General features: G+C 38.7%; 4 protein-coding genes across 6 annotated transcripts; 2 read left to right on the top strand and 2 right to left on the bottom strand.

Moving 5' to 3' along the window:
- Nucleotides 1-36: 36 nt before the first annotated feature.
- On the bottom strand, nt 37-4,624 carry LOC117543350 (voltage-dependent anion-selective channel protein 2-like). 2 transcript variants are annotated; one of them, XM_034211549.1, is made up of 9 exons: nt 4,459-4,624; nt 3,244-3,315; nt 2,889-2,938; nt 2,343-2,495; nt 1,945-1,997; nt 1,618-1,845; nt 1,199-1,349; nt 913-970; nt 37-824 (listed from the first exon to the last, which is right to left on the bottom strand). In XM_034211549.1, the coding sequence occupies exons 1-9, from the start codon at nt 4,601-4,603 to the stop codon at nt 733-735; spliced, it is 1,002 nt and encodes a 333-aa protein (XP_034067440.1). In that variant the 5' UTR covers nt 4,604-4,624; the 3' UTR covers nt 37-732. The 2 variants fall into 2 exon arrangements, with proteins under 2 accessions (XP_034067440.1, XP_034067446.1); XM_034211555.1 differs by lacking the exon at nt 4,459-4,624 and having other exon boundaries at nt 2,889-2,940; nt 3,212-3,291.
- Nucleotides 4,625-5,372: 748 nt separating this feature from the next.
- LOC117543316 (sphingomyelin synthase-related protein 1-like) lies at nt 5,373-10,453 on the bottom strand. Its single transcript, XM_034211497.1, has 6 exons — nt 10,273-10,453; nt 8,711-9,279; nt 8,198-8,293; nt 7,961-8,078; nt 7,719-7,869; nt 5,373-7,077 (listed from the first exon to the last, which is right to left on the bottom strand). The coding sequence occupies exons 2-6, from the start codon at nt 9,265-9,267 to the stop codon at nt 6,770-6,772; spliced, it is 1,230 nt and encodes a 409-aa protein (XP_034067388.1). The 5' UTR covers nt 9,268-9,279; nt 10,273-10,453; the 3' UTR covers nt 5,373-6,769.
- Nucleotides 10,454-10,823: 370 nt separating this feature from the next.
- On the top strand, nt 10,824-11,572 carry si:ch211-223p8.8 (dual specificity protein phosphatase 13A family protein). Its single transcript, XM_034211539.1, has 3 exons — nt 10,824-10,972; nt 11,062-11,279; nt 11,379-11,572. Exons 1-3 carry the CDS (start codon nt 10,824-10,826, stop codon nt 11,570-11,572), a joined length of 561 nt encoding a protein of 186 aa, XP_034067430.1.
- Nucleotides 11,573-12,968: 1,396 nt separating this feature from the next.
- LOC117543329 (dual specificity protein phosphatase 13-like) lies at nt 12,969-15,543 on the top strand. 2 transcript variants are annotated; one of them, XM_034211528.1, is made up of 4 exons: nt 12,969-13,161; nt 13,336-13,373; nt 13,470-13,553; nt 14,093-15,543. In XM_034211528.1, exons 1-4 carry the CDS (start codon nt 13,034-13,036, stop codon nt 14,302-14,304), a joined length of 462 nt encoding a protein of 153 aa, XP_034067419.1. In that variant the 5' UTR covers nt 12,969-13,033; the 3' UTR covers nt 14,305-15,543. The 2 variants fall into 2 exon arrangements, with proteins under 2 accessions (XP_034067419.1, XP_034067411.1); XM_034211520.1 differs by having other exon boundaries at nt 13,336-13,553.
- Nucleotides 15,544-16,051: the final 508 nt, after the last annotated feature.

Raw genomic sequence — 16,051 nt, 5'->3', positions numbered from 1 at the left:
CCACTATTATTTTCAAATAACAGGAGGCAATGAAGGTTGATTTCAGGAATTTATTGCAAAGGTTAGACACACGCCAACACACAAACAGCTTCCTGATTAGTGTCACAGTCCTCAAAATGGGAAGAAATGTTGAAGATTCACACAGATATTCTTTCACTCGAGCCACACTGAGGAAAAGAAAATCCATTTAGCATTGTCTTGCAACTAAAAAGCAGCTTTAGGTAGCAGAGGTCTCAAACTCATCACACAGCAGCACAATTAAGCCTCTAGAGATAAGTGATCTCAGCCACTAAATTGGCTGAGATTTTGATTTAAACTTTGAACTGATAGAACAGCACTACTAAAATATAAATAAAATGTGCAAAGAAAACAAGAGGAGAAAGAGTTTGAATAAATATGTATTCTACTGTGCAAATTAACATCTCAGATATACATTCTACATCATCACACATCAGCAAAATAAAGTTTTGTTTTCTGAAACCATACCTGAACACAATGCACCTAGTGGAGGAGTTTTCCTATCTCTATGGAGGATATATTGGCAGAAGGCGTAAGTGATAAACACATGTAATTGAAACATGACTAGTAAGGTGTAACCACATTAAAAAAGAGGCTGGTGGAAAGGGTTCCATTCTAACAGTGATAGAGAACTGGGTTTCTTTTTAGTTTTGGCTTCGACTCTATAATATCTGTTGCTGATATTTCTCTTCCTCAAAATGGAGGAGCAGGTCCTCATGCCTCCAGCTCCAGGCCCAGACCAACTTTGTGACCACCAGCATTGATGCTCTTCCCATCCACGAGTGCCGAGAGGATCAGTTTCATACCTGACAGAAAAATGAAATGCATAGATATTTGTAATTCACTGAAAAGAGGTCTATTGTGTTTTATATTGTATAATGGGATGGTCCTTACCAGGCCGAAGGGTCTGAGTGTATCCAATTCCCACCAAGCTGGCATTATTCACCTTAGCCTAGAGAAAAAGCATTAAAATCACTTATCCAATATTAAGAGTGTTCAGATAGCACTTGATATATCGGATGTACTTCAAATGTATGCAAGCAAACAAAAGTACAAAGGAAAAATATGTACATTTACAAAATGTCCTATCAAGCTTCTTTTTTTTGTACATGTCTGAGACACCCTGCTGTCAAAAATGGTGGGAAATAACTTCCTTTGGGAATAAAAAGGCGACACTTACAGATATGGAGGAACTGGAGTCTAACTGGTATTTTGCAGCAATTCCAAAGCGAGTGCCGTTGCTTCCTGCTGTCCAGGCGAGATTCACAGCAGTCTCCAGGTTGTCGTTAACCTTCTGGTAAATGGATCCACCAAACTCTGAACCATCATTTCTGAGGGGTAAAAATAGCAGAAAATTGCACCGCATGTCAGGATTTTTTTCAAACCTTTCCCTCTCACAAGAGACTTTAATGACTGATTTTAAATGCCATTTTCTTAATGTCTTTCGTTTTTTGTAAAGCACTTTGAATTGCCTTGTGTTGAAAGGTGCTATATAAATAAACTTGCCTCACAAATAACCTCATGATCAATACACATGAAAGCTATTTGTAAGTTATTCATTAAGCTTGGTTCAAATATTTGTTGTAAAAAATTACTTACACATTGGTGTGGAGCTGGAAGTCTCCGGTCTTGTAACCAACAGAAAAGTTACTCTGGGTCATCTTTGATTTGGCTGAGTCAAAGGTCATCTGGTAGCCAGCCAGCCAGCCCTCGTAGCCGGCCACTCCAGATCCATGGATGGTAGGTCCAGCGAAATCCAGATCCACATCAACACCAACATTAACGTATTCCCTTTTGTAAGCCGTCTTGACCTTGCCGCTCTTCTTGCTGCAAAATAATTTAAAAACAAAAGTGAGGAAGTGAACAAAAGCTGTTCTTTACACAATGATTGTACGTCATGATTTTACAACAAACATAACAGCTTACCCAGTATTTGGTGAAAATGTAGTGTCAAAAGTGAGTTTCAGTCCTTTGGTGATCTACAAAAGAGATAAGTCAATCAGTCTCATTCATTCATCAGGGGTTTTGCATTAGTAGGATGATCAGCAACATAGCAGAGTTTTTAATGTATTAATTAATTTAACTCATCTCTTTCGACTCCACTTCGAGCGTTAGAACTATTAACGAAGCACTTTTATACTAATAAAGGACTGGCTTACCTAAAGCCAGTTGAGTAGCACTTGAAATGTTTGGCTCTATGAAACCTGATGTACTTATATGATTCTGTTTTCTTCAAGGTTGTGTCTTCCTGGTCGAATGTACTTATTGTAAGTCGCTTTGGATAAAAGCGTCAGCTAAATTCAATGTAATGTAATGTAATGTACCTGATCCTCAACACAGATCTCAGTGCCAAGTGTGTTTTCTGTGGTCCACTTCTCTGTGAACGTCAGCCCGTACTCAGCCCACTTGTACTTGGTTTCCAGGGTTCCGGTGACCTTGCTGGTGTCTACATTGGATGAGCCGGACGTTTTGAACTCCTAAAGTGAATAAAAGAGGGCATTAATCCTACTTGCAGACAGTAATTTACTACTTAAGAGAGTAAAAACAGTACGAGTCAAATACAAATATTGTCAGAGATTTTAATATCAGCTGAAATGAATGTTTAAACATAAACACACAACATGAAAATTATTCTAAAATATTTCACCATTACCAAAATATGTACTGAATCAGGACTTGACAGTGCTCTCTGATAGACAAATAATGTTTCTCAATGACCTTGAATTCATTTCTGGCAGTTTTGAACGCTACTTTCGTGATACTTAAGAGGCCAACATTTACGTTGATAACGGTAGATCTGTGATAATCTCAAATCAGCTTAAAATACCTGCTATGCATTATTGTATATTAATAGTAACAGTTAAACTCACCACTCCACTTGTAGACTTTGTCTTCACATCAAGCTTAACCAGTCCAAAACCTGCAAAGAAAAATTACAGTGAGAAACTACTTACTGGGCCGACCTGTCCTCTAAGGCAGGGGTTCCCAACCTTTTTTCCCAAGAGCCCCCCTAAATGACTCCTGTTGGAAGTTGCGACAATCATGTATTGCCTTACAATTATATGTAAAAAAAAAAAAAAAGTCTAAATATGATATTTGGCCTCAAATCATCTGAGGCCTGGCGCCCCCCCTGCGATATTTGGCACCCCCCAGGTTGGGAACCACTGCTCTAAGGGTCTATAAATACACATGTATGAAATGGTCTTTTATCTTGCTTTCACTTACCATATCCCTTATTGAAAATGTCCTTTGCTGATTTTCCAAGATCTGCATATGTTGGAGGAACTGCCATTTTGCCTATCACAAAAAGAAACATTTCAGAAGGTGTTATTGGTGAAAAAGGACCATAAATGTATTCAAACATATGTGTATAGAAATGTCAGAAGAACTGCATCTGTAAACCGTTAACAGATTGTGTCACATGACAAAATATATTGCAAGGAGCCAATAGTTCTAAATTATTATTCCTTATTTTTCCTATCAATATTTATATAAATACAGCAGAAAAAAAACCTAAACCTGAAAAAAAGTGTCCTGTGTAGTAATAATATATAGTATGGATTTGGAGTCAGCAAATCCCATGATATTAAAGCTTTTGAAATAAACGGAATTGACCTTCTAATACAATATTTATGTTATGAAAACCAATGTATGACACAGCATCAGCAATACAAAAATACATTAGCATAAAATCTATTATTATGAGCAAGAAAGTATTACAAATTAACATTGGTTTTATATATTCAGTCTATGGTTTTGTGTCCCTACAAAGGTTATTTATTAATGGTCCCTTAGTACAACCCTGTGGTTAAGAAGAGCAATGGCTAGGATGTGAGCTAACTGTCCTCTGACTGCTGAGTATAGAGTGATTGTCTGCCAACAGTCTAACCTAAAACTAAGTCTACCAAGGACTTTCAATAGTTACACTGCCACTGCCAAACACCTGCCCCACCTGCCCCATGGTCTCCATTACTCTTAGATTATCACGTCCTCTTCTTCATTGTCAAGGTTAGGCCGGTGGCTAGCAACTGTCTGCTTACAGTAAGCAGGTACACGACGGTAACGTAGGGCTAAAGGCGTGTCAGCATACCACGCAAAACACCATGTAATGTATCTTTACCATTACTAATACAATTCTGCATACATATGTTAAAAATAGCAACGCACCTGTTTTCAGAGTAACATTCGCAATAACATGATTCTGACACTTTGCCCGAAATACATTTTCAGGGGAAATTGAGGTTCTCGTTTTCTTTAAAATATAAATTAAAAGAAACATTACACTGGTGTCTGCTAAAGTATTTTTGAAGCAGTTTCAACACACGAGGGGGGTAGGGGGCGTTTTCTAGCTAGCAAATGGGACGATTGATAAATACGTTGCCGATATTTAAACAAACTACAACATTCGGAAGCTCAGTAAGTATACGGCCTATTACTTACCGAGTATTACTGTTGTCGCTGATTTTGCTATCAACTTGTGAAATGGGAAAAGCAGCAGGGACCGGCCGGTGTGTGTAGGACGATATGGACTGGAGGAGACACCGCAACAAACAACCTGCTGACCTCGGAGCCGAAGGACCCGCATAGGTGTTTATCTTGTGCCTGTCTGAAATTGAAAAGAGAAGAAGATTTCGTTATTTTCGGACAGTTGATTTAGTATTTATTAAATTGTTTGGCAACAGCAATCATGATTCTTGTCGACTGTAAAATACGTAATTTGTCATGCCATACGTAATTGTACCAGCACACCGGCAAGTGTAAGACCTCTAAATCACCATGGTTACCAATTCGTTAATTAGCTTTTGAACTACTTGCTTTTCTTTGTTCTTGAAATATAAAGGAAAAATAAATCGTTATACCAGGAAAAAAATTAAAATAAATAACAATTACAGTGACTACTTCAGAAAAACATGTCTGTCAAAAAGAGAAATGGTACCTTATGTAAGTAACCCTGTTGTCCAAATTCTAGGATTCCAGCTTCATACATTTGAGAACCCTGACACATATATTAGAGTTGTGGAAAAAGTGAAACATTTGAGGGACGTCATCTTTGGCTTTAGGTAACACTAAACAGGTTTCACTATTCATATTAAGTAAGAAACAATAAATTGCAGGCCTACCTGAAACTAACACAATATGTATCTCCCCTTTATTAAACTTGTTTCAAAGACTTCTAATATGTCCACTAGAAATCTAGGGCTTTGTGTTGGATAAAATGTACATTAAACATGAACTTTCTGTAGTTTAACAATCTATTAAACTCTGCTGATGACTAATCACATTATCAATATTTGTATACTGCATTCATTATGTGGTTGTGCAGTGAATGGGATAAAAGAAACAAGAAAATGGACTTTGATTTCAACTCTTTAATGATGGAAATGACTGACTGTGACATGAAACAAGTATTGTGGCTTTGCGTGAGCATTAAAACAGAGCAGCATCATTCCTCGATGAAAGGATGTGTTATAGACAGTCAACTCCATTGAGAAATACAATGTTTTTAACATGCTGTAATGACCACATCAATTACAACATGTCTCTTAATACAGTGGCAGGTTTCACTCAATTAGATGTAGAGGCCTATCTAAATCAACATAACACTCAAAAAGCACATTGTGTTTCAAATAAATACATAGTTAAGAGCAACTGTAAACCTATTTCTCCATGTGCATGTTGCTGTAACACTGTATATGAAATATAAAAATACCTATCGACGGTTACAAAATGAAATAAATTAATATTAACAGGTACATACAAATTTGAGGATCATTTGTAAGAACTATTACTACATTTTAAGGTAAAGGATGTTAATCATCTACACTTTATGATTAAAAAAAGCACTATACAACTATCTCACATTAAAAAAAATGCAACATTTCTACACAGAGAAATCTATCATAACACTCAAGGTAATTGGCAATTGGAATTATATTTAAGACAACTGGAAATACATCTTTGATTCCATGATTTTGGCTGAAATGATCATACTTTTAACAAACTGTATCTTTTATTAAGCCATGTGTCAACACTTAGTAACATTATCGAAAACGTAAGCATTATTTTAAGGAATGACAAAGACTTCCAAACAACGGCATGTAGCATCTGTTTCTCAAAATGATGAACAATATGTTTGCTATACAGGAAAAAGCAACAGTGTAATGTCTTACTGAATATTGCTTCAACAGTGGTCCAGAGTTTTGTTTTGATTAATTATAAAGTTAGAGGTTAGACAAAATGTTAAGATCCTAACCTTGAAATGATCAGGGATTTTAATTGCGCAGAATATGGCCTACTGCTGTGAAAGATTAGGTACACGAATGCCTGAGAATTTCTTGATGCGGCTTCCTTTTATCATGAGCTATCAAAATACTCTAACAGGCTTAAGAGTTAGTCTTTAAGTTGGGAGGTCCTTAAAAATGCATAAAAATGACATCCCTTTAGAGGAGAAATAAGAAACTAATACATTAGACACATCCTCTCTGTGTTCACCCTGGGGCTTTTAAGAAATTCTGTCAGATTTGAGTTTGATCTGACTTAAAAGGTGACAGACAAGTAGAAGAAGGTTAGAAGATAAATCCTAGAACATAAGAAGGTATGGCTCAGTGTATCCCATCAGGCCTCGGTGCTAACAGGATCACAACAGTAGTCTTTGTTGATGAAGACATCACACACCGCCTCAGTTGGCAACTTCACAAAGCAGACTAAACAGCACAGGCTAAGAAGTGTCTGACAGAACCGCTGCACCTGCTCATTTTCCAATAAACTTCCGAATCACAGTAGGTCTAGTGAAGGGCCAACAGTACTCGTTGGGGACGGGCCCGTTGACGTTGCACTCAAAGAAGGAGAACATGGGGAACCAGATGCGAGCTCTTCGACTCTGCTGGTAGGCCCGGGTGTTGGCCAGAGTGTGGTAGTACAGGAAGAGTCTGGTAGTGATGTAGAACGCTATGAACACGTCGATGGAGTAGTGTTCGTGTGCAGCCAAGATGAAGAAGATGCCAAAGAGATTTAACACCCATGACAGTGTGTGAATAAAGTTCCAACTTCGGGGAGTGTCTGTATGAGAAATTAGAAGAAAGAACGGTTTAAGATACATTTTTATGTTGCTGTTTGGAGTCTTACTACATTATCAACAAATCTATCATGTCCTATGTAGACAGTTTATTTCTGACCAGGTAAGACAGAGAAAGGCTAGTTATAATATTAATTGTAATACCAGTGAAGGACACTGGGCGGCAACAAAAGTGCAATGTTCCCAAATATGGTTACAATGTTTCTTCTTCATGATTTAGTACTTAAACCTTCTGATGTGACAGTTTTTAACAGCTCATATTTTATCAGCTTATCTTTAGATATTTTTAAGTCAGGGTAAAAAACTGCAACTTGTCTAGAATTTCAGCTTTAAAAAACATCAAGCATTCAATTTAGACTTTTCGTTAATTCAGACATCCAATAAAAACTATAAAGCCACAATTTAACGCAATACTTTTTAGGTGTTAAAAGTATTCGTAATCCAATGAGTAGCAGACACACATCTCCTCTAGAGCTTTAAAATGACCTAAGGCTTCACTTTGGTCTTTAATCAACCAAGTTAAGTTATTGCGAGTTAATATCTGTTATCTGTGTCCATTTTTAAAATGTTGACAGTTTAGAGGACTTCTGAAGTTCAAAGTAGTTTGGACTTAAAAGCTACTCACACTCTGTGACAAAGAAGTTGAGCAGAGTGATGACCACAGTGTGCCCGCTGAACATGTAGTCACCACATGTATGCACGCCTGTCAGGGTCATCCCAAATCCGCTCCAGATTGCCACAGCTCGCTGCAGTTTGGCCCACGTGTCACCATACATCTAGATGGAGAAAAGTGAAAATATCAGTGCAGTGAGCTTTCAAAGAGGCAGCATTTTACATAGAGTAGACAGAACATGCATTATGTATTACCTTTCCTGAGCATTGCAGGTGCTGCCCTGGCACAGACAGGGAGGTGACAAACATGGTGATGCAGCGCAGCATGAACACCGTTCCCATGAGGCTGCACATGCGCCGCAAGAGGATGGACCTAAAAGCCGTGTGACATAGTTAGCTTCCATAGCATTGATTTAAGGGACACACTTTAGGCATCCGAAAGGAATATCACTGTGGTGGTGTAAAATGTGCACGGATATAAAAGTACTCTACCTGTGTTTATGGAGCAGCAGAACCAGCAACCAGACATTACACAGGATCACCCCACATGCTTCAGCCATGGCAAAGGCCCAAGGTATTCTAGGCACACTGTAAACAAGTAAAAATGGTTAAGGTTGAAATATTTAAGTACACTTAAGCTGCAACTGCCTTTAACGTGTTTTATAATGCCAAAAGACATTTCCCTGAAATCAGTTCCCCCTTAATAAACAAACGCTTAAAGCTGTTCATAAACAATGGGTCACACTGTAAAGTAGGTCACTTTTAAAAACACTCAAATGTTCTCTTTGCACCAAAGTAAACCCCTGAGGAATATGTGAGGACAATTATAGAAACTTGCTTCAAGGAAGTAGGGCAATTATAATGTCCACCATCTGCTGTGATACCCTGATTTATATGTATTTGATTCACTTTCTCTATGGCATTTCACAGCTGACAAATCTTTTTTTTTTCATGGCTTCTCATTGCACCAAGTCAGGTAAAACCTCTTAGTAGTCAAACACCCACCTGTCTAGGAAAATATCTGGCAGTGGAGGGTATGTGCGCATGTCAGGCACCCTCTCATGTACTATAACCATGACAAAGGATGTGAACCCAAACACGAACACCACATAAATGGAGCTTAGTGCCGTCTTCCAGTACTCAGGATCCAGGCGCCTTGGCTGCTGCTTGTACTTTCCATTAGTGTACTGGTGATACTCCTCTCCCACTGGTGCTGTGTCAGTGCTGTCACAGTCTCTGGTTGGGTCCCCGTTACACAGCCAGTCCAAACTACCTCCAGAACCTGTGGGAGAGTGGCCATCAAAGGGAAGACCCAGCTCCTCCAACACTTCAATATTCTGTTTCTGTAGTTTGCGTATGGACACCATCAGCCGCTTGATGTCCCCCAGCACTTTGAGCTCCAGAGGTGGTGAGCGGAGGTCGTACTCGCTGAGGGCGAGCAGACTGGTGCCGTCCAGCCGGTGCTTGTTGCACAGCAGGTCCACATAGTCACAGAATCCCTCTTCTTTCAGCCACTTGGCGACGTGTTTTGACGTCCAGCGACGGACACTCAGTTGGTTCATTGCCTCCTCACTCTGAAGGCCGGAGAAAAAACAATATCATAATTTTAAATCAAACAACTGAGCTATCCCTTATGCAATACCAGTTCCTCATTGACTTCCTCACTTACAAAGGGATTTTAAGGAGAAGCATGCACTACTTAGGCACTCCTTACTTCTAAATCAGCAATAAATACTCCTAACAAACCATGCCACATAGACAGAAAACAGCTTAACTTTGAAACAAATCTCTATGTCAGGTTTAAAACTAATCCTTAGCTACATATCCCAACTTTGGATAAGTGTGCAAATAAATAGTGATAGTCTGTGTTTAGTGTCCTGTCTGTCTGTAACTTTGTGTGGTAGTGTCACCACTGAACATGTCTCTCTTGAAAATGAGACCTTGTGTCTCAATGAGATTTTAGAATTTAGCACACACCCTAGAATCTAGATGAAGGAGCAGACAACGCCTAAGGGCCAGATATTGACTTGTACTTCTGTGATAGTTAAGAAAAATTACTTGTAACCCATTGTTCCGAATCCTTTTATTATTACTATGGAATAAAGACTAAAAGGAGTCATTTTAGTTTAAGCTTCACCTTGGTGTCAGTCGAAACACCCTGTTGAAGTCTGTTCCAGTATTGCCTAGATTAATATATTAAAACAGATAGCTCGTCTTATGTAATGGTTTCATGATATGATGGAACTGCGCCTCCATGCAAAAGCAGCAACACGTAGACAGTATCTTTGTCCAGACACCCACCTGCACTACTATTACCCACATCACTGGCTATTTATAAGGTGCGGTCAGGAGCTAATTCTAATAACCTCTGTCATTATCTAGTCAGATAACTAGCCGAACTGTTGGTGGTTGACCGTGAAAGTTACAGCAAACATACCCGAGGTAGACATACAACCAAACAGACCATTTTATTCATGACAACAAATAATCCCAAACAGGCTAATTCAGCACTAGCTAACGTTAGCTAGCCAGCTATATTAGCTAGCTTAATCAATGCGCTCACTCACCCGGACTGAGATGTGACAGAAGACGATACCTTATTTATTCAGCTAGCTAGCTAAATGGCATCTAACAAGAATCTGAATAAAACCTAGTAGCCTTTGCTCCAAAAACATGGGCTTGTTGGAAATCATTTCGGCCCGGCTTCGCGCTGTTTAGCACAGCACTGTAGACATAAAGGTTGACACACGGCGGTAATGTCCAGTGTAGCTGCGCACGTAAAATCAGCTACACGGGGTTTGGCTCATGCTGTCCAACAGTGACACCCTCTGGTGAAAATAAGCTACTTTATTGTGTTTATTTTGCAGGAGAGTTATAGTTATGATGTCAAGAAATTAAGTCTTTGTGCATTAAGTACCACACATTCAATATTAGAGATATAAAGGTCCAAGGTTTCCTACCATTTAGATTTAGATGATGGGTCACTGATACAAATTTAGATCAGGGACATCGGACACACACCTGTCCTTGTCAGTAGCAGCATAGTAACGTCTTAACTGAAAATAAATGTCGGGAGAGAATAAATCATTCAAATTGGTAGAGACTAGAGTATGTTGTTATGCAGTCAACTGTGAGCAATGTTCAGGAAAGTAATGGAGTTTCCCCTGCTACTCCATCTGTGAAAGACTTGGTGAAGGTTTTATTTGGAGGAAAAAGGTTTGGCAATCATGTGGATGAAGTTTGGCCTAACCTGTTCATTGGTGACATGTAAGTTTAAATATTCCTATTCCAAAACACAAGTAATTCTAGAGTTTTGTGATGCTTGTTTTGTTTCTTGATATAATCCCTGTCCACAGGTCAGTGGCCAATGATCGCTACAGTCTGTGGAAGCTGGGAATCACTCACGTTCTGAATGCAGCTCATGGGAAGATGCACTGTCAGGGGAGTCATGACTTCTATGGCTCCTCTGTGGAATATTATGGAGTGCCTGCAGATGACTCACCATCCTTTGACCTATCTCACTATTTATTTCCCTCTGCTGAGTATATTCAGAGTGCACTTGACACAGCTGGTGGTAAATATCATGTTGCTTCTTGTCAGTCAGTTTTATCTGATACTCTAGTATCAGTTCGTGCTTAAGGTTTATTGTCTTGTGTTTTTTCTTTCTCCACAGCTCGGGTTTTTGTCCACTGTGCAGTTGGAGTGAGCAGGTCAGCCTCCCTCGTCCTGGCCTACCTTATGATCCACCAGAATTACACCCTGCTAGAGGCCATCAATAAGGTCAAAGAGCACAGATGGATTTTTCCAAACACAGGATTCCTCAAACAGCTTTGTGCTTTGGATATGAAAACACGCAAATCATCATGAGCAATCCTTTGTACTGCAAAAACAAATAATTGTTTCTAAATTACAGAGACTCAAACACTTGTTTTCCTCAAGACAAATAAAGAATTGCACTTCTGCCAGTAGAGGGAGATACTGTATGTCGACCTCAGTCAGTTTGTTTCAAGAATATGGCTCAAATCTTTTGCCCCTGGTGCTGCGTTTAATGCGAATCATGCTGCTTATCCACACGTTTTTTACTCTTATATTATAATATTATATAATATTATAATGTATTCATCTCATTCACCCTGGGCAAAATCCATTTTAAGACAGAACATAAGGCCTAACTGACTAATTTAACCTTTGTTCTATATTCATAAAAATTGACTTTCTCTACGTTTGTGTTGTCTGTTCATTCAAACGATGAGTTTATAATGCAATGTAATTAGCTGTTACTAGATCTAAAACATACCTTTGCCTGAATGTTCAGTTTCATTATCATCTCAACTTCTGTCTTGTGTTTCCAGTGGTTGACTGGTTATTTCCTGGGATTTTGTTATTCCAATTGTATGTAATGGAGTCAAATGCTGAAAAACATTTTATACTCAATATGTCTTCTGAGAACATACAGTGATCTGCATCTTGATCTCATCAGAATCCTGCATTTACTAGAAGGAATGGATTACATGTTAATATACTGTACATATTAGGTGGGATATGGTCCCACCACACACTCCCCTGATGCATCAATAAGCAGATGTAGCATGTTGAATAATCAATCAATAACTATCTCCAGGTCAAAAAGACCCGGAGACATTTATTGACTGATTCTGTATACAACATCATTTCCACAACACATCAATTTACATTCTACATACAGTTCATGACCCTGAATGAAAAGGGGTCATTATATTTCATGGAGGTTAATTATGTTTTTCTTAAATGTAAAAGCTGGAATGAGTGAAATTGACCTGCAACATAATAGGAGGGTTAACAGAGAAGCTTTGTGAGGGCTGTTTGAAGTCATGTGTAGCCAGCGGCAAAGCTTAATGTGTTTCCTCTTCAGCCAATTTGCTCTCACAAGATATTTATGTCAGAGCAGTAAACTAGCTGCATCAAGCTGTTGCAGTATATCTGTTCCATAAATGCAGCATTCAAGTGGACTTCCTGCCATCCTGTATAAGCAATGCACTTAAACATTTGGTCCATAATTGCATCCAATTATCACTGCTTTATGGAATGATTCATCTCTGTTTGAGCCTTATTAAATTAGAGTCCCACAGCGGTGTGAAAAGCTGAACTCGGGCTGCTCTGTTTGTTGTGCTGCCCTCTGTACGAGTAAGACTACACTCTAGGTTAAGCACTACATTGGGTAACTGTCCAGTGACAGCAGATACACGCCTGCTCGTACAGATCATACCGAGCCAGAGCTGACGGGAACTGCTTTGAAACCACAAACATTTGGACCAGTTATCGATACAAGAATTGGGAATTGAACTTAAAATGTCAAACTTGAAAGGCAAGAGAGAAGAATATCTTAGTGTGAAGGATCTGCAGAAGGTTTTGGACTCATGCAAACTGCATCTTAGTCAAGTTGATGAAGTCTGGCCGAACATCTACATAGGGAATGTGTAAGTATACATTTTATTTCAAACTTAATGAGTAGTGAAACCTGTAAGTTGTCATTTTAAACAGCCATGATCTTTTACATAACTCCTGCAAATGATTGAGTTAAAAAACATTGTGCTGTGAAGCTAAGCATTCACATACGTCTTGAACCTCTCTCTGTCTCTTTGTGTTGTTAGGGCAGTAGCCCAAAACAAGACTTCCTTGCAGAAATTAGGTATTACTCATGTATTAAACGCTGCTCACTCCAAGCGAGGCAGCATAGGGAACCAAAGCTTTTATGGCAACGACTTTGTATATTGTGGCATTCCAGCAGATGACTCGACGCACTTTGATCTGGATGTTTACTTCAACCCTGCTGCTGATTTCATTCATAAAGCTCTGAAGACACATGATGGTAAGACTCTTCTTTGTTCACAATAATTGTTTTTATATTGCACAGTGAATGGTATTTCTTTAACATTTCAAAAATACTGAATAGTATTTTATTTTTACATGTCTGCATGTTTAATTTCCCTCCCTAAACCCAGTATAAACCCATCCACTCAAGTTCTCCCATAATGCCGTCCCTTCAATGTCACCTGTCATCACAATGTAACACATCTTGTAAAGGAATGCAAATGTGTTTTCAGCCAGCAGTAGTAATAAGGGTCTTACCTTGCAGAATGTAAGTCTATAATGTGACCATGGCTTCTTTCAAATAAGCTATCAGGCAGAGGACAAGTTGGGATTAAAGAGACAGTCGGGCCCAGCCTGCAAAGGGACCTTACATGAACAAAGGCGATGAATTGTAGGCACTATTTTTAGCTCAAAGCAGGAAAAAAAGAAAGGCCACAGCTTGAGACGGGCAGTCATGTATGATATTAATAAGACTGAGGCCTTTCTCTAATCCATCTTCTACACACTCCTTCTCCCTTCATCTTGTCTTTTCTTCAGGGAAAGTTCTGGTGCACTGCATCATGGGAATGAGCAGGTCATCGACCTTGGTGTTAGCGTACCTCATGATCTACCATCAACTCCCGCTCAAGCGAGCTTTGCAGAAATTGATCCAAAAGAGAGCAATCTACCCCAACCGGAATTTCCTGGCTTTGCTGTTGGATCTCGATCTTCAGCTGACAAGAAAGGAGAAAACATGTCAGATCCTGTAATCAACAAGAGTTTACACTTTCAGCCCCACAGAAGCAGCCCGGTGCCTAGGGATAGGGATGCCTGACTGATTTCAGACTGAAATATATGGATTGTCATGAAATTTGTTTTAACTGTATTAACAGTGATATAGCCTGTCACCTGGGAAATCTGCAAACATAACATTGAACTACACCTGACTACAATACTCTGCCCGAAGTGTTTACATGGGCACATATTAACATGCTTAATGTCAGTGAAGGGAGTGAGTACAATATGTCTCAATTAGCTGCATTAGCTTCTCAAGGTACTGCTATCATGGTAAAGGACTTTCTATTTCTATTTTGCAGTTTTATTTACAAATACAGAATGTCTTAACAAAATGACAGTTGAAAATCTAATTGACCAGTGTGTGGATTTAGTGAAATATAGAGCGTTATTTGAAATATCTTCCACCCACCCTTCCACGTGAACGGCCCACTCTAGAGCCACAGCTTAGTTCTGGGCTTTTATAGAAACATGGCGGTGCAACATGGCAGACTCTGTGGCGGGGAACACTGGCTTTGTTGATACAGTATGAAGGGCTGATGCTAATGAAAACACAGCATTTGTTATTATTTTAGCTGTTTATACACTTTTTGTAAATGTAATTACGAATTATGTTCCATTTCCTCTATCTATTACACACTGGTCATAATGTAAGGCAAAGTGAAAATACACAAAGACAAATTCATGCTAATGATAAGGATTCTTTGTGACTATATTATGTCTTTCAGTTACCTCTCATTCTTGTAAGATCTTTTTCTTCAGCACTTCACTTTGTGTTACGGCAGAATGGACCAAATGTCTTATGGGAAATGTTTTTTGTAAACTCTGTAAACGACTCATTGTTCTGCAATTCAACATTCAAACTCGAAATTGAATCAGTCTACAGACCAACTTCTCATTGTTCACAGTATAATATTACTTTGTGTATTTATCAAGCTATTTGAGCTGATCATCACACGGTTTCAAATCCTTTGAATCTCCATGAACCAATCCTTAGAAACATTGGAAAACTCACTTACAAAAAGGTACACCGTGCATCTGCTTTATAGCAGTGGTTGCTACCTCCAATTATCTCTAAACCTCAAAATACCACACACATATACGGCATCGTTGTGTTGCTGAGTTGCACATTTAATTCCAATATATATGTTTTAGCTATGGATATTCTATGTGGGTACAAGTAAATGTATACAATACTGTTAGGATTTTTTGCAAAGAATAAACCTTACATCATACATCTTTTTAAATTATTTGTATATTATTTTCATTTTTCAACTTTTGTGTAATTCTTTTGTGCTTCAGACAAGACTGAGTGTTGTTCTAAGTGTCAACCTTTAATATTTGTTTCTGTTTTATTCACTAAATGTCCATATATAAAGTAAAAGAGAAAATCCTGACTTTACCAAATGTCCATATGTTGATTTAAACACATTTCACTGTAAACTCACCATATGATCTAATTCTCTTGCTGTTAAAAAAGCAATGTCCTATCCTCCCTCTTGTGTTGGAAGCTCGGATAACCTTAAAGGAATGCAGAAGATGATGCCAGAATTATTTTGGGCTGAGATTCAGATGTTAAAATAGCATAAAAATGTTGCAGGGTACATTACCAAGGAAAACGCAGACAGTTGTGCTGTCGACCTACATGTTGCTCTTGCCCAGAGACATTGGAAAGCAACGTTTCCAGCCAAGGCAAGTGTACGCTAACAATATGTTGTTACA

Source organism: Gymnodraco acuticeps, unplaced genomic scaffold (assembly GCF_902827175.1).
Source record: "Gymnodraco acuticeps unplaced genomic scaffold, fGymAcu1.1, whole genome shotgun sequence".
Lineage (NCBI taxonomy): Eukaryota > Metazoa > Chordata > Actinopteri > Perciformes > Bathydraconidae > Gymnodraco > Gymnodraco acuticeps.
This window is presented reverse-complemented; position numbering and strand designations above follow the sequence as displayed.

Coding starts and splice junctions, on each gene's coding strand:
- LOC117543329 (XM_034211520.1), top strand. CDS start 13,034: ATGTCAAACTTGAAAGGCAAGAGAGAAGAATATCTTAGTGTGAAGGAT. Junction 13,162..13,335: donor AACATCTACATAGGGAATGT/GTAAGTATACAT, acceptor TTGTGTTGTTAG/GGCAGTAGCCCAAAACAAGA. Junction 13,554..14,092: donor AGCTCTGAAGACACATGATG/GTAAGACTCTTC, acceptor TCTTTTCTTCAG/GGAAAGTTCTGGTGCACTGC.
- LOC117543350 (XM_034211549.1), bottom strand. CDS start 4,603: ATGCGGGTCCTTCGGCTCCGAGGTCAGCAGGTTGTTTGTTGCGGTGTC. Junction 2,939..3,243: donor CATTTTCAATAAGGGATATG/GTAAGTGAAAGC, acceptor TTTTCTTTGCAG/GTTTTGGACTGGTTAAGCTT. Junction 825..912: donor CACTCAGACCCTTCGGCCTG/GTAAGGACCATC, acceptor TTTTTCTGTCAG/GTATGAAACTGATCCTCTCG.
- LOC117543316 (XM_034211497.1), bottom strand. CDS start 9,267: ATGAACCAACTGAGTGTCCGTCGCTGGACGTCAAAACACGTCGCCAAG. Junction 8,294..8,710: donor CCAGATATTTTCCTAGACAG/GTGGGTGTTTGA, acceptor ACTTGTTTACAG/TGTGCCTAGAATACCTTGGG. Junction 8,079..8,197: donor CTGCTGCTCCATAAACACAG/GTAGAGTACTTT, acceptor CACGGCTTTTAG/GTCCATCCTCTTGCGGCGCA.
- si:ch211-223p8.8 (XM_034211539.1), top strand. CDS start 10,824: ATGCAGTCAACTGTGAGCAATGTTCAGGAAAGTAATGGAGTTTCCCCT. Junction 10,973..11,061: donor AACCTGTTCATTGGTGACAT/GTAAGTTTAAAT, acceptor CCCTGTCCACAG/GTCAGTGGCCAATGATCGCT. Junction 11,280..11,378: donor TGCACTTGACACAGCTGGTG/GTAAATATCATG, acceptor CTTTCTCCACAG/CTCGGGTTTTTGTCCACTGT.